Source organism: Stylophora pistillata, chromosome 1 (genome assembly GCF_964205215.1).
Source record: "Stylophora pistillata chromosome 1, jaStyPist1.2, whole genome shotgun sequence".
NCBI classification, from domain to species: domain Eukaryota; kingdom Metazoa; phylum Cnidaria; class Anthozoa; order Scleractinia; family Pocilloporidae; genus Stylophora; species Stylophora pistillata.
In genome coordinates, this window is record NC_142519.1 from 11560123 (window position 1) to 11587853 (window position 27731).

The 27731-nt window shown below is 38.1% G+C and overlaps 2 protein-coding genes, 1 long non-coding RNA gene and 1 pseudogene across 5 annotated transcripts; 2 read left to right on the forward strand and 2 right to left on the reverse strand.

Moving 5' to 3' along the window:
- The first annotated feature begins 2905 nt into the window (after positions 1-2905).
- Positions 2906-7113, forward strand: LOC148741218 (uncharacterized). Its single transcript, XR_015992769.1, has 4 exons — positions 2906-3064; positions 5501-5545; positions 6350-6436; positions 6534-7113. It is a non-coding gene; the product is annotated as an uncharacterized LOC148741218 (long non-coding RNA).
- Positions 6970-25880, reverse strand: LOC111336988 (putative cytosolic Fe-S cluster assembly factor v1g210509). 2 transcript variants are annotated; one of them, XM_088736881.1, is made up of 22 exons: positions 25656-25880; positions 25517-25558; positions 24526-24576; positions 17963-18024; positions 17491-17584; positions 17115-17210; positions 16349-16385; positions 16091-16145; positions 15698-15780; positions 15313-15367; positions 14448-14519; positions 13432-13553; positions 11985-12057; positions 11843-11894; positions 11550-11591; positions 10970-11044; positions 10411-10467; positions 10076-10145; positions 9401-9494; positions 8665-8709; positions 8195-8225; positions 6970-7650 (listed from the first exon to the last, which is right to left on the reverse strand). In XM_088736881.1, the coding sequence occupies exons 1-22, from the start codon at positions 25719-25721 to the stop codon at positions 7579-7581; spliced, it is 1446 nt and encodes a 481-aa protein (XP_088593007.1). In that variant the 5' UTR covers positions 25722-25880; the 3' UTR covers positions 6970-7578. The 2 variants fall into 2 exon arrangements, 1 of the variants encoding a protein (XP_088593007.1); XR_015992764.1 differs by lacking the exons at positions 6970-7650; positions 8195-8225 and adding an exon at positions 9802-9963.
- LOC148741219 (uncharacterized) lies at positions 18560-22632 on the forward strand. The gene is made up of 3 exons (XM_088736879.1): positions 18560-19036; positions 19297-20935; positions 21382-22632. The coding sequence occupies exons 1-3, from the start codon at positions 18805-18807 to the stop codon at positions 22148-22150; spliced, it is 2640 nt and encodes an 879-aa protein (XP_088593005.1). The 5' UTR covers positions 18560-18804; the 3' UTR covers positions 22151-22632.
- LOC148741220 (uncharacterized) lies at positions 22723-23888 on the reverse strand (annotated as a pseudogene). The gene is made up of 2 exons (XR_015992768.1): positions 23672-23888; positions 22723-23405 (listed from the first exon to the last, which is right to left on the reverse strand). The product of XR_015992768.1 is annotated as an uncharacterized LOC148741220 (transcript).
- Positions 25881-27731: the final 1851 nt, after the last annotated feature.

Here is a 27731-nt window from a genome sequence, read left to right on the forward strand (position 1 = left end):
CTCTGTCCATATGATATCAAGTTTGGGATTGAAATTTCACTAATGCCTCATTCGTTGAAACACGTTGAAAGACGTTTCTTCATAAAGTGCCAACTGAAATAAAACCCTTACATTAGCGTCCCCTTCCACTGTATGCAAATTAACACTTTTCTGTGACTCGATCAAATCACAACAGTAACGCAGATGGTAATCACTGTAACCTCATTGTATAAACAGAAGCCATCATTGCGAGTGAAAGGAAATCTCACATGGTTTTATTATGTACGTTGAGCTCCCTACGGGCCCACAAACTGTCGGGGGCTCTTTATCAAATGAATTTTATACAGAATATTTGCGACATGTTCTGAGCCTGCTCCTTTTTTTTTTTCGGTTATCTTATTCTACATAAGGTATTCGTTGGGATAAAACTCCCTGTCTGTTCTGATTCGGATTGAGATACGCGGCATCCCAACAGTTAGTGCGCGTGCACTTGACTTCAGGTGGAGAGGTCTGGGTTCGAAAACTGGCTGGGTCACTAAGCAATAAGACACTTAATTCTCAAAGGGGTAACAGCGAACTGTTAGAGAATCTTAATGAAATGCTTGTGGGGGGAGGGAAGGGGGACTGGTATCTAACCAAGGGGGAGTAACAATCGGCTTCTGATGTAGGATCTTCGAAAAGTGGCCAGCGCTAATCCAGAATAAGTCATCAACCCTTTCCTTAGATTCTGTTGTCTAAAAGCGTTTGACAGAGCGAAGGTTCTGAGGGGTTTAGTTTGGTGTTACAAAAAAAACCTGAAGGAAATAAAGTAGCGGTTGCTCAACTGGCTACAAATGAATTAACCTGAGATAAACAATGTGCCCTAACCTTGGGTTTAATCAATCTTCTATTGAATACCTCAGCTCTAGCTTATAGTTGCTTCATCTTACGGAAACTGGAGTACCATATGGCTAAATGGGCGACTAGACTCAAAAGCAAACTTTTCAATTATTGATAAAATTTGCATCATCAAGAAAGGGCCTTATGCATGCTAAAAAGATAGGACGGGTTCGGGTTAATAAAATGAGATAGTGCATAAATATTTTGGAATTTCAAAACTGTGGAAACATACCTGTGAACAGCGCAGCTCAGGATCGACAAGCCGCTTTTTTTTACGTGAGGGGCTTTTTATAATAAAATTTTTCAAGATGTCCCTCATCTAAATAAAACCTGCACAATGGCCTGGGCTTTTATCAGAGTAAACAAAGTGACTGAACTAAATGAACTGAAAAACATTAGTTTTGACTACATTCATTTTTGCACAAAAGTGGCGGTAATGTACCAAATACGGGCGTAGGAAACAGGCCGCAAATTTGAAATGTGTTCATTTACTCTGAATTCTGGCTGCTATCACTAGAAAGGTCGACACATCATACGACTGAAATATAATCGATAATCTGTCCATTAAGACTTCCCTTCCAGTCAAAGCAGTTGATGTTCATTGCTTGTGTTTTATTTCTATTTGTTTATGTTAGCGTCTACAAAGGAAGTTTTTCACATTAAGGTCGCCAAACTAATGGTCTAGTGTTTGAAACAACTGAAAATTTCGAAGAATAAAAATGATAAACTTCCGTAACAATACATTCGCTACAATTCTACGCGATTAGATAAAATCAAAGGGAAGGGTTTCTGATCCCTCATCTTAAATAATTCATGTCCTGAGCAAGGTCACATTGGTAAAAAAAAAAATTGTCAAGAAGACACTTGAGAAATTATATTTTTCCTTAGAAAAGTCAGTTCCAAATGGAAGTATGAGTGCGTCAAAGCTATCAAATATGATTAACGAAGATATCTTTGTCCTCAGAATCAGATATTACAAGGCTTATGGATTAAAATGATTTTGAAAACTCAATTCGGTTAATCTGTTTTGCCTGTAAATTGAGAGGAAATTGATCCCGCCTAAATCAATGGAGTAAGATATGATCTTTAAAAAACATTTTCCCTAATGAAACGCGAACTCTGACCAGCGGGAGTTCTGTTTCGAACGAAAACCGGAGGTGGGTAAGAGAAAATAAATTCTAAAGAAAATTTCATTATATCTGATTAATTAAAAGTTCGAGAATGAGTTTCAATTAGCCTTTCTCCTCAACACTTGGCGATATGAGACTATTCTGTTGATAAGTTTTTTGATGATAGTTAATCTCCGAATTTTATCCGATTCTTACCTTTTCCCCCTAAAATAAAAAAAAAAGATGTTTAGCTTGATTACGCGATGACAATAATATAGTGAGAAGCATCCATTGTAATTGAAAGTGATACTCGAGACCTCTAACAGCCTCAGTTACCCACATATCCTGTCTTTGTATGGCTCGCCTGCATTAACATAAAAACCCTTAAAACCGCACTCAAGAAGCGTAAGTGCCTACATGGGTAAAGTTCAGTATCGGTTAAGCCATGGAGGAAACGTAAAAGAAAAAAGACAAAATAAAAAAAGACTGCTCGTATTTTAATAAATTTTCCGATGTCACACTTTTTGTTAGCGCCATTCAGTGGCTGATATCGCAATCATTGACGGTCGTGTCAAAATATGTTGATCTTTTTCCTAGAAAATTATTCCAACGCGCTGAGGGATTTATTAGCAAGCAAGGGATGTGTAATCTGGAGATTAGCTTCTCATAGAACTCAATGCCGCCTACGTCAAATAAAAGATAATTAAATAAATGCGACGCCAGGACGAGCAATAACAGATGACACCAAACTAGTTTATTTTCCAAATTCTATAGGCTTTTAAGATAGTGTAACTTGTGGAAATTGACTGAAAAGTATCTTTGTGGCGGGCCAAATGCGTTAATGTAACGGAAACCTAATTAAATGTGTTATGAATGACATCTTATCGACCAAAATACGCAGGTGTTGCCGAAATCTCCGGAAGAGTATAAAATGAAGCTTAATTTAACCAAAAACAACCAGCGTCTAAGGCTGTCACCAATTGGGATTCTTGAAATCTGATCTGTAAGAGCGAAACTTTCCTTGCTTTGCATCAGAAACTGAAAAGAAATGGTGCTTAGAGAACTCCTTCTGATGTTCATCTTGAGCTCGATATGTTGTGAGTATGGTTTCAGTTCATCGGTTATTTACTCTCCCTACTTAAAATAACGATACAATCTATCTTTCATAATGAGAAAATGGCTAAAATACCCTAACTTGGCATCGCTTTGCGGAATTTGTTTCATTTTATCGATTTTCTAAAATCATAAGATAAATCGCCTCATGAAAAAAATGCTCATGACGATAGTAGAAATTCACGATCACGAAACGTAACGAAGCGCAACGTAGATCACTTTTTGTGATCACACGCTGCGAGTTGGTGTTGACGTGCTGTTTCCTAAAGTAAATTTAAGGTTGCAATTTCAGGTTTGTTAGTTCCCTACGCCACGCTGATGTGTCGCTTCTGATTTATGAAATTATATGTTACTCTTTGTCTTCTTCACATGTCGCACTGCCTCTGAGTCGCTGCATGTCTCGAGGCGCTTCGTCAGTCATGACATCTGTTAGTTCAAGGCAATAACTTAATTCGGATGACTTTATGTATGAACTGAGTAGACTTCATAAAATGACAGAAGATAATCATGACTTTTCTATGATAATAGAAACGAAAACGAACCTAGGACACCGTCAAGACCTTTGCATCATCATGAAGAAATATATTTTTTTTGCAATGGTTCATTTATAGTCAGCTCGAAAGATAATGAAGACGCTCAAAAATTCAGTTGCAGTCCAAACTCAGGACCACTGTATCTTAGGTCTTGCAAATGCAGTGGTGGACCAGACAACTAAAAAAAACACGAAAAAATCATCTACATTTTGTTAACGACTCTCTTGCCCATCCTTACTGTCCAGTTGGGCTACATTTTCAGAAGCATGGAAGGGGGTCTATGAACAGACAATAATTAGCGAAAAATTTAAACGAACCAAGCAAAAAAATCTTTTCGACAATTTTTCCTCTAACATTAAAAAAAAATTCTTTATTTGCTAGTACATTGTTCCAACGATTCTAGCCGCGATCAGCTGAAAATATGAAACAATGTTTCAAGTTTTTTCGGCTCCATCTTGAATAATTCATGAATGCTTTTCAAAGCAATTAAGCAAATTGCTCGCAAATCAGTAACAAGAAACATACAGTTTTGGCTAATTACTTAGAAATACTTTGTGAAAAATTAAACAAACATTGAACGAGTGTTACCTTTTAAGATTTTGAGTTTACCCAGATAAGGAAATTGAATTAAATTGATTACTTTTTCAATTGGAAGTTTCTCATTTAGATACATTTTAGGAGTGGAAAAGAGTATTGAGACAACTGACCGCGATCATTCCACAACTAATTTAGAAAAAGAAGCCTATTGGTGAGGCATAAATGTTCGTTAAACATTTATATCGTAGAAAAATACTTTTGATAATTTCATCGATAAAGAATGCGTGGCAAGTCAACTGGAAAATTTCAGAACGCCATTCTTTATGGTAACACACAATTACTAGCAAAGTTCGGTTCATAATAAATTGACAAACGAACGCTCCAACTAGAATTATAACATAACTAAAGCAGAGCGCGCGCTCTGATTGGTTAATTCAGGATCTACTATTTGCCCATGGGTGCATGCTGCTGACGTGAGCAAATGCTAAGACTATTTTTCCGCGCGCGCTTGTTTTTTGTGATCACGTAAGATTTGTTAAATAAAAGGGAACTCTTGTTCCAATGTATCAATTTTATGTTATAAAACAAATGGTGAACGCCAGAGCGTGTACTATTGAGTTATGGATGCACTTGGGGGGTTTGCTAAGCACTCAAGAAGCTAGAGTCGCACTTACGCTTCTTTCGTGCTTAGCAACCTTCCGCATGCATCCATAACTCAATAGTACACGCTATGGCGTTCACCATTTGTTAATTGAGGAGCACTGGAAGACATGCACTTTCGTGAAAGTAGTGCCGACTCGCCCTAGCGAAAACGGTGTATGTCTGCGGTTTACTGTAACAGCCTGACCCAGTCTCTTCTGAATGACGCGGTTGATCATAAATGGGATTCACGAGAAAGAGCTGAAAACGAACGCCTAGGACGGATGTAAACATTTTACGTATTGTATACCTTATATATAGCACATTGATGTATTCCAAAAACCTGAGTCAAAGACTTTTGGTGCTCGTGTATCATGATCTTAGGAACTGAATCGACTTCTGATAGAACTACTCCATACTTACTGAATGTTATCCCATGTCAAATTTTTCGTGCAGACGATCTAGTTTAAAAATTAGACTCAAACTTCTAAACAAAGAATCGCAATTTCATTAAGGGTAATTTTTGTGATAACATAACAAATTGTAAATGTGTTTATGGTTATGAGGTAAATATAATCCGGAATAGAACAATGTCAACACAGTTCGAAAATTATTTAAATAACAACGGCAAAAAATACTACAAACCATTTTCACTGAGCAAGTTTATTAAAAAAAAAAAAAACAAAACAAGTATCATGTCCCTTTTTTCAGTGGCAGTTCCTGTCTGGGAGAAGCGAGAGATGCGACGGAAAGATGGTGAGTGCAGCACATTGACTTCGTGAAAACCAAAACCAAAGTAATCAAAAGAGCGAATTAAAACAGTCATGGTTTTAACACCAAGACAAGGCTTCAAACTTGGGACTGCAACCGCCCGTGGAAAATCACGAGTGGCTTTAATTTTGCATCTGCTTGGTTGAGAGAGAGTGGCAAGGGCGCCTGTTTTTATCGCGTCACAGACTGACAAAGTACAGCAATCCCAATTACCTTTCGACACACAACAGAATATTGCTTTAAAATTATAAACAGTTTGTAATTAATTCTCCTTATCAAGTAAAGCCGGTTAAACAATGCGCTCGAGTGACAAATGAGTTCTTTCATTTCCACTTGAAAAAATGCGTACTAGGACTATTTTGTCTTCACTTGGTTTATGTGAGTGATTTATGTGAAATCATAATTATAGTTAAAAAAAAATTAAGCCCCATAGATTTTTAAAGAGAGTGGTAATGAGCCATGATAACGACCTGCTGAGTATAGGGAGCGAAACTTTTATGAGTTCACAGCTAAAGAAAAACACAAAAAGTGGGTCGATAAGACAAACCTGGGGTAACAACATGACGAGTTTAGTCCGAAGGTTCAAACTTTAAGGTCTCTTCCCCGACAACAACGACTGATATGGGTTTAAGGGCGGATTAAAACTCGTAGATCATTTACTCCCGCATAACTTTGCTACAGCTGTGCCTATCCTTGTTCGGGATTTCAACGTGAAGAGAAAATTTCCTAGAGCGGTCGAGTTTGGTTCAGATAGACAGGTTAGACTTTAAGTATCTCTTTTCGTTTTAGCTACCAGTTGTGGAGCTGATGTGATACGACAGATGGCTAAATTTGGTCTCGACACATCTAAGTTACAGTGCTCCACCCAAACAAGAGGTAAGCTATATTACTTTGGATTGAAATGCCATCTTACGTGTGCCCATCATTTTGTTTTGGTCGATATCAAAGTGGACCTCATTTCTTTTATTCCCAGTCCGTCGCGGTTGTTGTGCGGCCGAGTGTGTTTGGATGGCAAAGGAACTAGGAGTGGAACCCAGTTCCCTCATCTGCCCCACATGAGCAAATAAACCAACCAACGGAAAGTTTTATCGACGATTGACCATTGATTTAACTACCTGAGTACATGTACGCTCATTATTCTTAAGTTTGGCTAGTTTGGATTTTTGTATTTTAATTCGTGGTCTAATACGGCGTTAAATGAAAAAGAGCACGGATAACTTTAGGCATTGTACAGGGAGTCTTCATGTAAAACTTCATTTTACTTTTTCTTTTACAAGTTTCTTTTCCTTGTATAGCTAAGGCGAGTAATGATTTTCTTTCCTACAGTAGAAAAAAATTAAATTAAATTAAATGAATAGAGGATAAGTGAATCAATTTAATACAAAAAGTAGAAAGCAGACACAGTATAATTAGAGCAGTTGAAGGAACTTTATTCAAAGTAAGCGAACTGTTTTTTCATTGGAATCGAAGAGTGAGATTCCAAGAGATATGTTGAGTTAAGTTCAAGAAGTTTAGATATGAACAAAATGGAAATAAACACTACCAAATTACAATTACGAGTCCTTCAAAATCGAAAGATAACCGTGACATGTGCGTTCTTTTGATATTCTAATACATTTCCTACATTAAAAAGTATTCTTAAATTTAGAGTATTCACACTCGTTTAAATAGTCCCCCCGGCTCCGCTTTAAAAACGACGCTGATGCAACCTGACTTCTATTTGAGGAAATAGGTTTTGCAAACGATACCAAGTTCCCACAAATCCTGTCGAAACCATTTTACGATTCTCATTGTTGTATAATTTGACCATCTTGAATGGCATAGCGTCATTCTACAGTCACCATGTCACCTAATCATTTTTGATTATCGAACCTCCAGAGGTTAACCAGCATAGCAATTCATTGACGAAAGTCAGCCGTTGGTCTTTTAATTGGACAAACTAATAACCTTGGTCCTGATTGGCTCAGTATGATCCCATGTGATTTACCGCTTGGACGACATTTCATGTCAAGAGCGCGTCACCACTTTATGTTCAGTGCTGTGTTCAGTTTTTCCACCTCGTGATAGTTGGTGTGAAGCATCTCTTTTGCCTGACATAAATAACAAGGATTTGAAGAACAAGTTGTGTTAAAAAGACCCCACTACAACTGACTTTTTGCAATGTACTTCATCAGCTTGCAGCTCTGAAATTTGTGTCGTAACACTTGTGCACGCGATGTTAATGAGGCAAGTACGCTCTTAATGCTTTCAATGCTCTCACACTTTCCATGTTTTGCGAAAAAATGTAAAACAGAAATGTTTCCTGAATCACTTGCCTCTCATTTCTCTCCAATTCAAACAAAAAAGAGCAAATAACATAAAAAAACACGGAAACCAGTTTGATTAAGAAATCCAGGTAGTAGAAAGCTAACAAGTTACCCGGTCCCACCCATTCTGTTCTTTGACGTTCGTTCCAACATATAAAACATGTTCAACTTTCAAATGCTACCTTAGCACAATAACAATTCTAATATGATTCTGTTACATATTTGAACATGTTTGACAAACCCTATCCTTTTGAGCCTTTGGGTTCGTTAACTTATCCTTGATATATCTACATGTATATACTATATGAAAAAAACTACGTTTTCACACCTTTTGAGAAGATTCTCCACCGAGCCACTCTCTAAAACATGGAACAAACAACAACTTCAAAAAGACCGCATCATAACATCTTATCGTTTATTTCATTACTAGTCTGGGAGTTTCCATCATTCAAACAAGGTCAAGCTGAAGAATTAAGACTTAAGATTATTTGTTTACTCGGTTCGTTATACTATCATCTGCAAACAATAGTCTCTATAATTCTAAGTCGTCTCATTATACATACTATCCGTCTGTCTGAGGTAAGTTTGCCGATGCGCTCTATCCAAATGCAGTTAGCCGGTAGTTTTTTTATTGCATGCCATTCCATCGATATCACTCTTGGTTTACACTACACAGTGACTGCCAGCACTCGTCACCAGACTTCCAGCGGGTAAAGACTAAGCAGTCGGGTCTCTCATTCGCGTAGATGCTACTAAGTCTAAATATATACAATCCAAACGTTTACTGATCGTACTCACTTGTATAACTTTTCTACCGCTGGGTTTTCACTCGGCTTTCTTGATCTGGACAAAACAAAGGTATAGACAGTGTTAATAAGATTCAGGGGTAGCACCCTTGAGCGCAGTTACCAAACAAACAACAGTAGTTTTTCTCTGCAGGAAATTGTTTTCATGGGATTGAGTTAAACACGAAGGCGCGCTATAAAAGGAGCCTTAGGTCCCACTGGACCATTTGTCAATCAACCATCGTGTGATGCAGAACTCTTAGAGTCAAGTCCGCTTGAGCTACAGCTACTCCAAAGCAGTGAACAGCGGGCGCATTCCTCAAAATTGTTTTATGTCTTCATCACAATACAAGAATTTTTGAGATTTGTATTTCCTTTCTCCAATGGAAACTGTCTTTACTTGTGGCGGTAAATTTGAGATCGAAGTAGGTGGTTCGCACGTTACCTCATGCCACCACGCTGGTGGAAGTAAACAATAGATATCTCATAAGCTCCTTTTGTTCGTCTACCAGCATTTGAATTTGACCCGCACACGTCAACGGTGAGTGACAAATGAGCCTAGGTCTTCCCAGGGAAGACTTCCTTATATAGCGCGCCTTCGTGTTTAAGTAGTATTTCTGTTTGCATCACTAAGATAGAAAGCCTTCTCTAACGGTTGAGTGAGTTGTGTTTTATGAAGTGAGAAACTGCCCGAAGAAACACGACAAAAGGTGACAGCGGCATGCTGCTAAGAAGGTAATGGAGGTTACCTCAGTGAATTGTAGAGTTCATCCAGTCTGCCTATTAGCTCTTTTGACGTTTCTCCATCCCCAGGCCTTATCTGACCACCTCCGTTGAGACAGCCTGGGAGAGACAAACAAAAGCAAACTCAAGCAAATGATCACAGATGCTTCGAAGTTGCTTAATTTGGGGCCTTCTTGAAATGTTTGCCTCATCCAAATTACCTCTAGGGGAATTTGAAATCGAAGTTGACGTCCACTTTGACTGCTATCAAACAAACACGACTGTGTTTCTCATTCCCACGCATTTTCCTTAACCAGGCAAAACCAATATTTCATTCCACTCGTGTCAATCAGGGATAATCAAACTGATTACAGTTTAACAAATAGTAATAATAGCTTCGACACAAAACTCCTAGTAACCGGTTTACCCTGACTATGGTGGGGGGCTGGTTTCGTAAGTGTAAGCAGAAACAAGATAATGAGTTCATGAAACTCATAGCTCTTCCCGCCAAAGCTTATCCCAGTTTCCTCTTCCCTCCGCTACATTTCTTCACCTTTCTCTGACAGTTTGATGGTTATCATTTATACTCCTGGGAAGAGAGAGGCAATGTAAGAACGAAGTGTCGCGCCCAAAAATACCGAACACAATTCCGTGGTCTGAGCTCGAGCCCAGGCTCCTCGATGCGGAGACTTCAAACTCACCCGCAGGGCATGCCATGACTTCCACAAAATGATATGGAGACTTTCCACGCTTTATTTTCTGAACAAGATTCTAAAATCATTCACAAGAAATTTTAATAAGTATAATATATACAGTCTAGTAACAATTAAACAATTCGTATTAAACACTTCTATTTTACGCCTAGCGTTTACATATTTCCATATTTTATCGCTTTCATCATTCCCACGTCTTGAATTTAGTACATATATGTAAAAATTTTCCTTTTCATCAGCTTGAAAATAACCTCAGCGAGGTCGAAACGTCGTTCAAAATTATTATCACAAATTTTTATCTTGAAAAGCTCGTATAAGCTAACCTGGATATTCCGAAAACCGTAAGCTGCTGCAAATTTAAGGACTTCTTGACCATCCACCTGATGAGTAAAAACTTGGACTTTATTACCTCGCCCACAGAGGCAATCAATACAACACAAATGAGAACGTGGCAGGAGATGAAATTCAATGCTGATGCTGCTGCAGCATCCAACTACGAGAAGGGACCGCTCATTATTCAACACGGGGAGGGAGCTTGGGGTGGGGGGGAGAGTTTGGAGGATTTTGCCAAATAATTTTACCTAATCCCCCTGAAGGCTCTGTAGTATTCTAATGATTCCGCCCCCCTCATTGGGAGTCAATTTCCTATAGTCCCCTCCCTTAATAATCTGTTCGTGACGACTGGTCCTTCCCGCACCCCCTGAAAACCATGTAATTCCCCCACCAAAAGAAGTCCCTTCCCAAGCCATAATAACTGGTCACTAATGTTAATGAGTAGAGTCACGTCAAGCACCTTGCAAAAAGGATGTTGGAAAAAAAAAAACGTAAATCAATTGCCAAACGCCCAATTAAGTGGTGAAAACAAACGTAGGCTGCCATTACCTGCAAGGTCACTTCCTTAAAGTCCTTGTTTCTTAGAGTCTTGTAAGTTATGTTGTCAACAGTCTGACCATACAACTGAGAAAAATGACACGTGTGAACGCCACTTAAAAATACCAGTCGGTAAACAACCATGAATTATCAATTATTAAGTCAAATTGCACAGGTCACTTTCAATCGTGCTTTTCCAAGTTGAAGGAAGTATACAAGAAGTCCTAAAAGTAGACCTATAGTTGCTTCTTGATAAAATTCTGACGCTATGTCCAGTGAAAAAACGACAGAGGTAGGTAATCAAGGTTATTGGAGGTCTGCGGGAAAATTTCCCCTTTCCCAAATCCTTAAATCGGCTCCAAGCCGAATAAGTTTGTTAATGTGTAGTGTCACAAATCCTCTCAGCATTTGCTTATCACACTGTGAAAATATCACAGAAAACTTGCAAAGATGAAAAAGAATCAACATTCCGTGAAATAAAGATCGATAAGTAGAAACCAATCGAATCGAGCAGGCCAAAACAAACCAATTTTGATAAAGACAGTAAAAACATTTTATTTGGTATCCTTGTAAATTGTTTTCTGATACTTGCCTCCTTGGCAGCGTAAGTAAAGATGTTCTCTAGAAAGCCACCCTGCAATATATAATAATTAAACATAATTTACTTTTAAGTTACACTAAAAATAGGACCAGACCTTGTGATCAAAACGGGATGGTTTGTTGATATCTCGGTCAGGGATGTGACTCAAAGGTAAAGCTAGCCTACAAAGACACGTGGTTTTAGAAAAAGTTTTCCTTATTCTGATTCAGAAAACTTTGATCCATGCAACATAGAAAATAAATATATACAGTAACAAATACATAAAACAGTAATAAACATCTCACCGAGCCACCCCCAGAATGGCCTACAAGTTCTTCTTGATCAACACTTGAAAACCTGAAACATCCAGAAGAACAACTCGGTTACCCTTGAAAAAATGTTTGTAACAACGTAAAAGTAGCATGTCTTAAAAGAGCGCGAACTCACAACTGGTCCAGTTCAGCATTCTCGAGCTCAGCAAAGTTCACCCTCTTTTCTTCAAACATTTTCTCCAGTTCAACTAAGCAGAGGGAAAAAAATTAAGTCAAACAACCACTGTCCGAGATAAAGACCATTAATCTAAAAAAAAAGAAAAACGTTTCCGTATCTAAAAGCTTTTGAGGTGCCAGCGTTAAATTTTGCTTGGATTAACGAATTGGAATGGAATTCCACGAGTTGCTGTATTTGAAAAAAATACGCAAAGTGTTAATTGTAAATCAATTAACGAATTTTCTACCTTTTCACACCACAATGTGCTAGGAGCATTCCTAACGCACACACTTTCTCTTCTCGAGTATCACTGACAACTCGTTACCCAAACTATCATGGGAAGTTTCCAATTTTTATTTCGTCCTCTATACCCAAAACACGAAACAATAGGGGAGTCTTTGTTTACAATATTTGCCTCATTAGCATAAGCAGTTCAGTTTCTGATGGAGCTAAATATAAATCGGTTCTGAATATCGAAAGATCAAAGTACGATTAACTCGGCCAATAAATACGCGCCTGATGCATTGAACACTTTTTGTGCAACACGGGTTTAAAAACTCCAAATTTTAAATAGAATGTATGAGCTCATTAGCGCTTTTGCCACCCAGAAATTTTGCAGTTTTTGATGGACTATTTCTCCTTGAATATTACACCCAAAGAGCTAAAAATTTCACCATGTACTAAGGTTTTCTAGCTCTTTAGCTGCCTGAAGTCAATTTGTATCTAACATGCTTCCTTCTTTCCGTAAAGCTGTGTGTAAATGAGCAAAAAGGTAAACAATGACGTCAGCATGAATTCGCCTATAGCTAGTTACAGGCAGCAAGCAAAAGGCTGTCAATGGGGGGAGGGGGGGAGGGATTGTCTTCCCCTACAACCATCTGTTATCACTTATTCCTCTTTATAAAACGAAATACTTGATTCAGGTTTTTCGAAGTCATAGAGATTATTCCATGGAAAGTGGGCACAAACGATTTTTTATTCACGAGTGCGTGCAAACGTCTCCATTTCCTTTCTTGCAAAGGAAATACGAGACGTCTGCACGCAAGCTACGATACATAAAAAAAAAAAACGAACGAGTGAGTGCAGCGAACAAGTGAGTTCGATGCAACGTAACGAGTGAAAAAAAAATTGTCCAAGCACTTTCTCTGTTGATATTCTTATTTCATACATATGGAGACTCGTACATTGTTCGTCCAATCAGAACGATAGTACGTCAGACTAAATCTCAGTATGCGTGAAATAAAAGAATGTTTCTGACTCACAGTCATCACATCACCTCGTCTTAGAAACCCTTACAACAACTACTTAAACAATTATATAGCTGCAGCTCTTCTGCAAAATAAAAATACTCGATTTAATAATTGAAATGAAATGATTACCACTAAAACAAAATAGAAGAGCCTACTTGTTGAAATAACACAATCCACATCTCTTGTTCTGTATATATCATTATAAAAGTCTTCTCTGGAAGCTTCAAGCTTTTTGTCATAACATGGCATTATGGTCACATGATAGACTTCATCTGGTCTGTCAAAAGAAAAAGGGGAAAAGGATGTAAAAAAATTTGCAGTGTCCCAGGAACAGGTGACCTACACAAACAAAATGGTTGGTATACGTTGTCTGAAAGTGCCAAAATTTAACTGGATCAAAAAGAGAAATTTTTGTAAAAGTGTCTATACGGCCAACAGGGTTTTTATTGTTTTGATATCTCTTTAACCTGCAAAAAAGTATTTAAAAAAAAAAAATTGATCCTGACGCCTCTTCACCCTAAAATCGAGCTTTAAAGTTCCCGCTTCGGCCACGCCCAATGAAGTTGTCCGCGTAAGGGAAGATTGGTGATGAGTGACGTCACTCCAGGAGTGTCTCGAGCGTCGTATTGTTACTTTGCTTGACAAACGCAGTAATTTTACAACACATCTATCGGGCATATTTATGTCGCCGAAAACTCTTTACCTTACTGAAAAAAAAAAACAGCGAAATGAACCACTGGCGGGATTTGGCGCGTTCCTGACTTGACGTCACGACCCATTCTGAACCCAATCTCTTTTTTGCCCCGACTCACGGTCATCTTCAATGGGCGTGGCCAAAGCGGGAATTTTAAAGCTCGATTTCTGGGCGAAGACTCCGCAGAATCCAATTTTTATTTAAGAATACTTTTTTTTACATGTTAAAAATATACCAAAACTATAAAAACCCTGTTGGCCGTATAGACACTTTAAGAGTGACTAACTTCCAATATTATTTTTCCTTACAATAACACCCTTGTATCAAATTATAAAGGTCATGAGAATACAGGAACTGATCACTTATTTCAGAGCTCTTGATCGTCAAACTAATTCTCCCTGTCGTTATTGTAAGAAACGTGAACACAGAGAGAACAATGTCAATGTTTGGGTATAAAGTGTTAACAAGCAATCTTACCTTTTCCCCAGTGATTTTCCATAGTGATCTTTGATTAGGGAACCCATGATCTGCTGTGGAGATTTTGTTGTGCTTCAAAAGAGATCAAAGTCAGAATCTAAGATTAAATACAGAGACACTCAAGTATATTTCTGTAGCAGTTACTGCTACAAGTAAACAGCTAACAGGCTAACCAACATGTAGAGCTGTTTGAAGACACACCATATCATTGTCTTGCTCAAAAACAATTGTAACATTCACAAGGATAGTGAAGGAGAGAAATGTCTGCACTTACTACAGTCAACATGCAATCTGCTAATGATACAGCTGTGGCATAGATTACATTTACTGATCTAAAACAGACTTATGATGACAAACTGCAACACAACTAGGAAACTGCACCACATAGTAACCAATAATGCCTTGTATGCAAACAAAATTGCATGAACTTATCATAAGCAAAAACTAAAACAAGAGAATCAGACTTTTCTCTTCTCATTCACATACAGCACATTCATTAGCTATCCACACTGTAGAGTTTTCACCTCTAAAAAACATAAGAAAACTTAGAATATAAGCAGTCCCTGCCTTTCAGCGAAGTTTGTCATGAGAGTCAAAAACAAAATCAGTGTTCAAAAAATGATGTTGGCTTGCCACATTGAACTCCAGTGGTAGGTACACAAGAGGTAGTTATTACTTGCAGAGCTCTGCACAGTACGCTGAATAATATTTTTCCACTGATTTTTTTTTTTTTCAACTTGCACAACAGACTTAATCAAAAAGCAGGGGCTGCTAAGTCTACAATAAACTGAAATTGCCTGTATCTTCACATTGGGAATCTAAGCCCCAATCAGTCAATTTTAAAAGGAAAGAATGAAACAAACACCTGATGAAGGGCAAAATATAGCTACCATGAGTCTTCTCAGCATAACAAACCCAACCTGAAAGGGTAAGGGTGTAATGACTTACTTGTTAGTATATTTTTAAAATTTCCATCTAACGTAACGATAGGAGCTTTAATGGGAATGCACACTTCACAAGATAATAAAGATTCCCAACAAAAAAGGCAGCTTTGACTAGGACAAAATTTGCAAGCAGTACATCAGAGAGTAACTATACAACAACTACACTTCTCATCTCCAGAAACAGATGCTTAGAAGTTATAATCAGAACAAAAAAATGAGAATTGATTGAACAAAAACCAATGAAATACTTAAAACATGATCAAAACAGTAGCTGCACCCTTGAAATGTAGGAAACACTGTTCTCACCAGGGCAAGCTGATGCTAGCATGGGTATAGACTCTTTCTCTCCAGACCGCCGTCCCTTTAATCTGCGAACAAACTCTTGTTGACTACAAAAGAAATACAGCTTGTTACAATTTTGTTTCATAGCACACAATGTAATTTATATTGTGGGTTAAAAGGACCTCCAAGTAAAACTTATTTCCTCTCAACTGGATCTTAATTTTCATTTGTTAAAAAGACATTACTGCAGTCATGAAACATCCTTAGAATTGTTTAGCCTGAAGCTGTTTTAAACTACAACACAAATTATAATTACTAATACTGAATCCCTTTCTCAGTAACCACAAGACTAATATCTGTCCTGTTGAGCATCAAAAAAGATTAAAAATAGGTCTGACTTACAATAATTATTAATACCTCTCTGCAAGACTAAAATCTCTTGAAAAAGTAGTGTCAAAAATATGGTGAACGCCTGCAATTACAATGGAGAATTCCTTGGTTTGATTGTTTTCATCAGATTTAACATTGATCCTAAGCTAATTTTATAAGTCTGGATGTCACCATATCTGTGTCAACAGCTAATTATTTGAAGTATGTTTTACATAGTAGTGAATTAATCTTCCAGTCTTATAATTTACCTAGACATAATTTAGTTGATATTTGATTGCATCTTACCTAGATTTTTGAGAAATGCTGTTAGTTTTTTAGCTGTCTGCAAAAAAGAGTAAGGGAATTTTTTTTTTTTACAAATAATTCAACTCCTGGTAAACACGACAGAGTTGGCACTATATATGAGAAATTACTGACAACTCAGAGTTATCAGAGCAAAAAGGTATAATGATTTGACTGCATAAAAAGCAGAGGGTAACCCTTTAAATAACAAGTCAAGGAAAAACTTTTATTTATTTATGTTCTATAGCTGGTAAGTTATGCTGGGTAAGGGCTGACAGTTTCAAAAGAAACTGTTTGGGGCTGCGTCGGTGGGAGTAACAAAATAATTTGGATATATCAACAAAGTTGAAGTGGTAAATTGGCCACAGTAACGATTACAAAAGCTGACGTTTCGAGCGTTAGCCCTTCGTCAAGCTGGGTAAACATGAGTACATGAATGGTTTTGTGGACTTAACTTGGTCAGAACATGTTATCTTGGCTCATAAAGAGAATTTATCATAAATGTTAAGCTAACTTACCTCTGTAATCAGATACAATGAATATATGAACTTTCAGATATTCATTGTATCTGATTTATCATCACGGGTTTATTACGAATCAACTTAACGGCCTGCTCCCAGTTGGCTTGTTAGCTCAATTGGTAGAGCGCTGCACAAGTATCGCAGAGGTCAGTGGTTCGAATCCCGTACAGGCCTGATTTTTTTCAGGTCTGATTTTCGCTATTGCATAAATAGCGCTATCTACTGCGAGGATCGTACATCATACTTACCTCTGTAATGTTCAATTTGAACTTTGCTGCAATGGAAGCACGTGATTGAGGCGATACAGAGACTACTATCAGTTTTTGCCCATCTGGTTTACCTTCCTACACAAAAGACAAGTTTTTAAAGTTTGGACATCTATACCAACTTCAAGATCACAAACCACTCTTCTCCATACAAAATTGTAACAAGAGTGGTGGCGACAAAGGAAATTCATGTCTATTTGACCTCAGCTGCACAATTTTTGGTTTTAGTACATGTACATCATATCATTTTCAGTTCATATCATGTTTGATTTAGTTTCTTTTTTAAATGGCCAGATTTCTTGTGCAAGGTGCTGTAAAATTTTGGAGGGCAAGCTAATAGCACTACATACACACATACCTTAGCAAGTTTTTGGTTGTATTCTATAACCTTGTACAACTCTTCCTGACTCTGTTGAGTTATGAGAACACTTTCTGCTGATGTTATGCAGCCACTAAGGAAAAAAATTGGGCAAAAAGTTTAATCCAGATCAAATAGCTCTTTTTATTTGAAGATAGGGAGAGTACACAAAGAAACACAAGAGCTTTGATTGAGTGCATCATGGATAGCCTCAGGTTTTAGAGATAGTAATTGAGGAATACCATTGAAAAAAATATGTACATTTTTTGCTTTAAATAAAAAAAATAATCAGGTAATCATTTTAAACAAGTAAATTAAGAAAATAGGGATGATACCCAATCATGAAGTTCCTTTGCCCATTCAAATCCATCTGGCATGTGAATTAAAAACAATAAGGACACAACAGAAAGAGAACAAACAATGTTTTTTTTCATTACAGACCCTATTAACTATATGTAAAAAAATCTCTCACCTACAAGCCAAGCAATCATTTAGTGTAATCTGCGCTCTTTGGAGTTTGGTTTTCTCTCCACCCTACCAAAGTTTAACAATTATAGCACTCTTTGAACTTAAGCTAGAAATCCAGTTAAAAAAATGTGGTATCATTAGAACTTTCTTATTGCCCATTTATAAGAGGGAGACACAGTGGCTATTGGTCAGTGCACTGGACTCTGGCCCAAGAGGTCCTGGTTGGAGACCTGGCCGGGGACACTGTGTTGTGTTCTTGGGCAAAACACTTTGCTCTCACCGTGCCTCTCTCTACCCAGGAGTATCAATTGGTAGTGGCTAACTGTCAGGGAAGCCTGATAAATTGCTGAGGGGGGGGGGGAGGATAACCTTGCAATGGACCAGCATCCCATCCAGTGGGATTAGTAATACAGTACATGGAAACCAGCTTTGGCTGCATGCATGGGCCTATATGCTTGAGTAAAGACTATAACAATTTTAGTATATACTAAAACAGTGGATAGCGTTGAAGGCGCACTCTGATTGGCTAGTCAAACTCCGAATATCCTTTGCTATTTACCTCCGAGCAACTTGGGAAAAAATGGCGTGCCGGTTTGCATCTGTGACAACATAGTTAGTAGAGGGGACTGGTTAGGAAGGTCGGTGAACTTCAAAAGAGGAGGTTATTGTTCGAATTTTTAGAAATCACGTGACCAATACCGTGCACAGCACAGGATTCAACTGAGATGTGGCGCCGGTTGTCACTTGAGTACGGTACGCTGTCTTGTGTTCTTTTCGGTGTTATTATGATAAAAAAAGAAAAAACAGTTGTAAATCGTAATAAAGCTACTCTAGATTAAGTTTAAAATGCCTGGCGATAATTGTTCCGTGGTTGGCTGTGGATCGTGCAGGCGATCGAAAGGTATAGGCATTTGGAAACTTCCCGCTCCGAGGAACGAAGTATACAAAAAGTGGAGAGCAGACTGGCTGAATAAACTCACAAAATCAAGAGAAGTAGACAAAGATTTCCAGAAACAAATTGACAGCGATAGAGTCTTTACATGCGAGAAGCATTTCGCTCTTGATGATATAGAAATTGGTAAGTATTCAGACTAAAGCTTGTGTGTGTATGGTGCTTACCAGTATGGAATGTAGGATTTTTGTGCGCGGCACAGCACAACCGAAGGTGTATGTGTAGTTAGTAGTTAGTAGAGGGGATTATAAACATCAGATGTGTGTTTATAACTTGGAACTGACGATGTTTACTTTTGTGTTCCGTGATGGCAACACATGTCTTGTACTAACCAAAGCTCTTCCGCCTTTCTTACTGATAGATAAATTATTTAACTTTGCTTTTAGTCGTGTCTTCAAAGATGACCAAGAAAAGACCGAAGTTTGGTTCTCTACCGACTCTAAATATGCCCCAAAAAAGCCACCAAAAGGAAAAGCTAGCGCCACGAAGACTGCTATCGATCGTGAAGGACTTGCCTGAAACCAAAAGAAAGAATGCTTGTTATAGTAACTTTGTAGAACTTTGCAAACGAGTTCATCCTTTGAAAACCCTCAGTGACTGGTCAGTTCAAGAGTTAAATGACAGAATATTGCTGAGAAAGATAAAAAACACCTTTTTGTTGCCAGAAGTTGAAATCATGATAGATGACAGTTTGGGATACACAATTTCAATTTTTGGATGGCTCATACCTGAAGACCATGAACTGTATTCTAGATATTTAAGATCAGTCAGTAATATCACAGTTTCTGACCTTGTGAAAGATGTTGAAAGCCACTCCATATGTCCTGGAGTAATTCCACATGAACTATCCAATGCTGTAATACCCCACATCATCCCGAAATCTGTCGATCCACTATTCGACGATAGTTCATTTCCACACCAGCAGTATTGGAGAATGAGAGGATGTGAAATTTTAACAGAGGATGAGGGCCAGCAGTGTGCTGGTTGCTATGGATATTCACATGAGTCTCGGCTAAAAGAAAGGGCCAAGCAGAACAAACTAGCTAAGCCAGCGCATCTCAATACCCCAGTCTCTAAGACATCTCCAGAACGATTAAAACTGACTTTGCAGATGCAAAGATTGAAATGTGCAACCCTTGAAAAGAAACTTCAAGAAATGAAACTTGAAATCGAGAAATCAAGTGTTGAGATTGATCATGAACTCAGTAAAGACATGACTGATATACTTGGTCAGGCAGAGATCACACCATTCATGAGCCTATTTTGGCAACAACAAAAGAAACTCCACAACAGCACATCAACTGGTGTCAGATATCACCCAATGATAATTCGTTATTGTTTGTCATTGGCAGCCAAATCACCATCTTGCTACGAGGAAATAAGAAAAAGTGGGATACTAGTACTGCCAAGCCAAAGAACACTGCGGGATTATAGAAACTTTATTAGACCCAAAAGGGGCTTTCATGAGAATGTGATTGAAGAACTGAAAGCATTAACAGACAAGTACTTTGATGTGCAACGATATGTTGTCTTGCTATTTGACGAAATGAAAATCATGTCAAATCTTGTTTTTGATAAGGTCACAGGCGAATTGATTGGATATGTGGATCTTGGTGACCCTGATGTCAACTTTGGAGCTCTGGAAAAACTTGATGAGGTTGCAACTCATGCTCTTGCTTTCCTCATCAGAGGTGTTTGTACAGAGTTGAAGTTCTGCTTGGCCCACTTTTCTACCAATGGAGCTACTTCTGCCCAGATAATGCCATTGTTCTGGGAGGCTGTTGCTATTTTGGAGTTAACCTGTAACCTCTGGGTTATTGCTTCTACTTCAGATGGAGCCACACCAAATAGAAGATTCTACCGAATGCATAAGAGTCTTGATGGAAATGCTGACAAGGATGTGTGCTATCGCACAATCAATTTGTTTGCACCACAGAGGTTTATATACTTCTTCTCAGATGCCCCTCATCTTGTAAAGACCACAAGAAACTGTCTGTATCATTCTGGATCTGGTACTTGTACCAGGTATGAGTTTACAAAACAATTTCAAGATAAAAAGCAAAAGGAATTTTACTGTGCAGGTGGAGAGCTGTTGGCCTTTGCTGTCCCAGTAACAATAGGGGCAGCAGTTACGTCCAACAGCCAATAGAATGGTTATGATCAGGGCCCAGTTGTTCAAAGGCCGATTAGCTCTAACCCAGGGTTAAATTTTAATCCAGGTTTCTAAATTTCTCTAATCAAAAGCCATTTTGGGATAATTTAAATTGCCAAATGGGCAATCTTATATCCGTAACTGTTATTGGGACAGCAAAGGACAGCAGCTGTCCATCTACACACAAGAAATCCCATCTGCTTATTATCTTGCATTTATATATGTTTTACATTTTGCTGTTAATAACTCCTTATATGATATTGTAAGTTGGCAATGATTTGCTGCATACATATTAATGTTGACTGATTATTGTTTCAAGGTATATGTGGAATGATGGTCACTACTTATTATGGCAGCACATCACCCAAATCTTTTATCAAGATGCAGAGAATGGCTTGAAGTTGCTTCCTAGAATTACATATGAACACGTTAAGCTGAATTCGTACTCCAGCATGCGTGTCAGCCTGGCAGCTCAAGTGCTAAGTGCATCAATGGCAGCTGTTTTAAGATCATTTGGCCCTCCTGGTACAGCAGGTACAGCGAAGCTTTGTGAAATGTTTGACTCTTTCTTTGATTGCTTAAATGTACGCAGTAAAATTGAACATCAGAGGAAGAGAAAACCTTTCCTTGCTCCTTACACATCCACTGATGATCCAAGATTCCCTTGGCTTGAAGATGAGTTCCTTGGATATCTTAAGCAGTGGAAAGAATGCACACTCAACCGACCTGGGAATTTCACAGCCAATGCCAGAAATAGAATGTTTATATCTTGGCAGACATACGAGGGTCTACAGATTACATCCTATTCAGTTGTGGAAGCAACCAAGTTTCTTCTTAATGAGGGTGTTGAATATGTCTTAACTGAAAGATTCTGTCAAGATCCCATAGAAGAATATTTTGGCAGTCAAAGAAAACATGGAAGAAGATGTGACAATCCAGACATCAGAATGTTTGGGTACAATGACAACAACATTCGAATACAGCGATCTATATCATGCCAGTCTGGCAATACCAGGGGAAGGAAAGACAAAAGCAAGGCATGGGTCAATGTGACTGATGACCCTCTTCCCAAAAGAAAAAAACAGTGAGATTTTTAGAGAGTGATTGTCATATGACTGTGAAAAAATAGGCAAACTATTTGATAGTCTGTAGAAAAAATAAGCCCATTTTTTTCTTTTATCTTTGAATTTCAACTTTTACAAACTGATTGGTCTATTTTCTCATGCCTATAATATTATGGAAATCACACTGTCTAAATGCATTGATTCTGATTTAAAGCCACAGCTACAGGAGTACTTCTCAGATCGAAACAAAGAGTAAACACACAAGTAGTACTGAACCTGTTCTTTCCTTAATAGATAAAGATTTTGTCTTTCTTATCATGTTTCTAATGTTCTTTTCGTGCATTTTTGCACCAAAGAGTTTATAGTTTTTAACTGAAATTTTTTTTGATCCACGTATAAGGCCCCCCCCCCCCCCCCGAGCTTATAAGCCCTGAGCTTATAGGCAGAGAAATATGGTATGTATGTTGAAGTTGTCCTAAATAATAAATGATAATTACTAAAAGCAATTCAGTCTAATTTTGCCTTAGTTCCTGTGGAGGGTCTAATGATGTCTTTGCGAAGTGCTTTTGATTTCAGCTGTTTTAGTTTTATCTTGTGTTTCAGTCTGTATTATGTCCTTTGCAAAAGAAAATGAGCAAACTTTTACTTCTGTTTCATAGCATAAGGGTCTTCTAATTTCCCAGCCTTAAGTACAGACATGCTTGCTCAGTTTCTAATAATTTCTTTACAATTGCATGCTTGTTGTAAAGCTTGTGGAGTACAGAACCTCCAATGTACTGTAGTCCAGCTTTTTCTTTATCGGACAGTTTAGTCAATGAAACACACGTATGACTTGCAAGTAATTTCTCTTCAGCACTATGTGCAAGCATGCTGTCAGCAACCTTAGTTGAAAGTAGGGTAGCAGCATTCCTTGATAATCCTTCAAAATGCTTCGCAGAATGCAAAGCAATATTTGATTAAAAAGCAGCATAAAATCTCTCAACGTTTCCAGAGTTGACTAAACGGTTATATAAGTTCTGAATTTCAAAGAATTCTGATGTTATGTTGCAGTTGTAGGACTTGATTCTTTTTTCAGCTGTGGGTACATTTTGCAGTCGCACAATTTTAATTTGGCTTTCTCGACAATCCTTGAATAAGTTTCGACTGTTAAATAGCTCTGTCGTTTCCCTTGGTCTTCCTTTTCGATAACTTTGTGCTTTACAGTTATGTGGCGTTTCAGTCCACTCTTGCTCTTGCATTTCTTGTGGCAATGTTGACATACAATGCTTTCGAGTTGAACCTGTCATCGGTGCAAACAAAAAGTTCGCGTTGATAGCGTTTAGTTAAGAGTTAGCTTTCATTTATAAAAATAAGGATACAATCCAAGCACAATCAACAAAGTGGTCAATAATAATAAAATTGCTGATTAAGATAAGTATTTCGCACTTAGTTCGCAATAAAAAGACGGTTTCAAGCTTGAGCACAAATCAGAATTGATCGAGTGACGGGTGATCTTTTCCTTGCTTACGCTAAAACATTTAATTTTGAGCAGATTTAAACTCTTACTTCATCGGCAGCTTCTTCAAAGTGTTAATCGATTTCTTCTTCATCTAAAATTTCTAAGACAGCGTTGAAATCGTCTCCAAACAAAAATAAATCGATCATGTCAGCCATGTTTATCTTGATGTGTGCACGGTACTGGTCACGTGATGGTACGGTTCAACCTCAAAAGCGAAACAATAGGCCGGCCCTTTGAAGTTAGCCGGCTTTCCAAACCAGTCCCCTCTACTAACTATGGTGACAAGCGAAGAAATCGCTCAAATAATGACGAAGCAGTCCCTGAAAACACAGAAAGCGACTAAATTTGGTTTGGCCGTGTTTAAAGGTAATGGTAACCGGGAGTTTATCGATAAAAACCAATAAAAAAGGTTTTGTTTACAAATGCAAATTAATCTTGCATAACCTCACTCGTTCACTTGAAAATCAAAGTTAAATGGTATTTTTTACAGAATGGTTTCAAATACAGAAAGAGTTTGTAACACCATTTGAAGAAATGTCGCCACCAGAGCTAAACAAATGTCTTCAAAAATTTTATCTGTCAGCGCAAAAACGAGACGGCAGGTTTTACAACAAAAACAAAAAATCACTTACCGCGATCCGAGCCGTGTTGGATCGTTACGCGCGGGAAAATTTTGGAATCATTGCTGGAATGTATGAATTAAAATAAATTTTTGGTGGTGTACATTATCTCACTGTTTTAGTATATACTAAAACAACTATTCACCTCAGTGTCGGTGGTTAGCGGCGAATATTTACCTCGCCGCTTTGCGGCTCGGTAAATATCCACCACTAACCACCTCCACTTCTGTGAATAGTTGTTAATTATTGCTTAAGTATGGTAATACAGATTCTAGATTCACCTCAGAAAGCTGAATGTAACTTCCATCATCCTCAATCTTGATTTTTGCCAACTATTTAAAATTGTAACAGTTAATCAATGTAGTGAAATAATCCTTTGGGATGATTCAACTTTAGCTCAACCTCTTAAAAGGACAGTGCGGGGCGCAGATACCACAATACCACATCTTAATCAATGGACAAGATTACAGCTACTGATAGGAGGGGGGCATTGGGGCCTCTGGGAAACCGCAAAACCGGAAAAAAAAACCTCCAAAACCGAAAAACCAACGAAAAAAGGCAGCAAAACCGAAAACCGCATGCAAACCTGACAAAACTGCTACATTCTCACCTTTGAAGGGGTCAAAAAGGAAAAACCGAAAACCACGTCAGAGTCTTCGTGAAAACCGAAAATTGAATGCAAAAACACATAAAATCTGCAAACCGCTCTGAACATCAAAACCGAAAAACCGAACCATTTTGGCCCAAAAACCGATCCAAAAGACAGTCAAAACCGCAAAACCGACAATCCCAAAGCCCCCCTCTGATAGAATATCATACATGTATGAACCGTTGCAGCAGATTACCCCTCTCACTCCCAAGATCTCACTAGTAATTCTCCTTACTGTCAGCAATACAATTCTTATGATATCAGTTTGGAGAATTTGGTATTGGATCAACTAATAATCCCCTTATTGATATTTTTCTTTATTCTTATTACTTGTCTGCTTGATATTATTGATATTGTTAGGAGAAATTATATATTGGTCACCCATGGGAGTGAAAAGAAGTTCAGTGAACTTCTATCAGAAAAGAAGTTCAGTGAACTTCTTTTCTGAGTGATATCGATTCTCAGTTAAGAATAGACACAATGAATAGCTACGTTGTAGAAGTGTGAATTAATATTATGGGATAAATTAACACGATCTGAGTTATTTTAATAAATTTGTACACAAATGTTTTTATCAAACTATTGTATAAAAAAATCGATGGAAAAATTAACCATGCACTTACATGTCCTGGTTTTTTCTCCACTTTTACCGGCTTGATACATTCCTAAAATGAAATTATGTTTTGATAAGTCACTGAAAAACGAAGCAACTTCAGAATACCCATCCACATCATTTTTTCTGCATAAAACATGGCTACTCACTTGCGAGGGAGTAATGAAATCATCCAAGTCTGTCAATTGTAGAGCTCCGCTAAATCCTGCTGCCATTTTGTTTTCTACTGTTAACTCCTCATGTGTTACATCACATAGTGGAGAGATTTCGCAAGAAGACGGGAACGTCAGTTGACGATGGCGCGCGCAGCAAAAATACCGGTAAGAAACTGGGTCGAGAACGTCGCCCCGTTGTGTTTCAGAAGTGATTTAGCAGTCGCTGCAACGAGACGCCAGGGCAATATCTGTTCTTCAATAGCCTAAACTTGGCTTTTCAAAGATCGCCAACTCAAATTTTCGTTTTCACAAACAGCTTTAAGGACAACGAAACTGTCCTCTATGAGAGTGATGCAACAAGCGCAAACAGAGGATAATTATAGTTACGGAAAGTTAGATGTTTATAATAATTATAAGAACCACATGGTATGGGGCGCCAACCCAGTCAATATTCCCTCTGTATTTCTGTGACCCAGTCTTCTTTTGACATGGTCGACTCGACTTTTTATATGGTCAACTCGACTTTTTATATGGTCAACTTGACTTTTTACATGCTCAACTTTTGACTTTTTCTATGGTCAACTCGACTTTTTATATGGTCAACTTAACTTTTTACATGCTCAACTTTTGACTTTTTCTATGGTCAACTCGGCTTTTTATATGGTCAACTTGACTTTTTACATGCTCAACTTTTGACTTTTTCTATGGTCAACTCGACTTTTTATACGGTGGACTTTTTAGTCTTTATATGGTCAACTCGACTTTTTACATGGTCGAGCGGTAATCTTTTAAATCGTTTCATAATGCATTGCGCTCAATCACTAACAAAGATGGCTGCCAATGCTCCACTCTTTGGCTTTTGAGGAAAGAATGGCCCAAGACCCCTCTAGAGAACGGAACGAGTACGGATTATTTCTATTTATTGACAATCTAAAGCTACTGCTGTCTACAATATCCTCATTTGAAGAAGCAGAAAGATGCAATAACTTGTCTTTTGAGGATCTTGACCTGGCAGCTGATCGATTGAGAACTGCTGCAGAGACTATTCAGTTACTCACATCAGAGATTGGGAATAAGGAAGATTTCATTGATGTTGCATCAATCCTAAACTTGTCTCTTATTAAGGTTAGGAACTTGATTGATCAGCTGCAGCAATACAGAAATGGGATGATAGATTTTCACAGTGAAAGGGCATATAGTAGCCCACCTGATTCAAGAAGGAACGGTCCTGGGCGCCCAGCTTATCTCATTGAGGAAGAACAGATACGCTTTTTCAGAGAAACGCATTCTTCTTGGAAAAAGATATCTGATTTACTTGGTGTGAGCGAGAGTACCCTCTGGAGGAGGAGATTAATGTATGGCATGACTGACCAAGAAGAGTCAAGTTGGACTCAGATATCAGATTCTGATTTGGAAAACATAGTGAAAGAAATTCAAGAACTAACTCCAAATATTGGACAGGCCCAACTGGTTGGTGCTCTGAGAAGCAGGGGGCTAAATATTCCACGATGGTGTGGGGAGAAATTGTCTTCAAACTCTCGATCCTGTTGGGACACTTTTACGGTGGCAATCTGCAATTTACAGAAGAATACAACGTTCCCACGCCAAATGCTCTGTGGCACATTGACAGGAACCACAAACTCATACGATGGAGGTTAAGAACTCACGTGTGCGTTGACGGGTATTCCAGAATTATAATTTATGCCCACTGCTGCAATAACAATAAAGCTGATACAGTCCTGGAACAATTTATTGGAGGTGTCAACAGTTATGGATTGCCTTCTAGAGTGAGAAGTGATTATGGTATGGAAATTTTCAAAGTGGCAGAGTTCATGCTAGAGCAGAGAGGTGTTGACAGAGGTAGCATTATAACTGGTAGCTCTGTGCACAACTGTCGTGTAGAGAGGTTGCACAGAGATATTCACTCAGGAGTACTTTGCTTTTTTGCAAGAACATTTTCTTGCTTGGAGGATAATGAGCTACTGGATCCACTAAATGAGTTGCATTTATTTGCATTGCATTATACATACATTCCCAGAATCAATAAGTGTTTACAAGAATTCAAGGGTC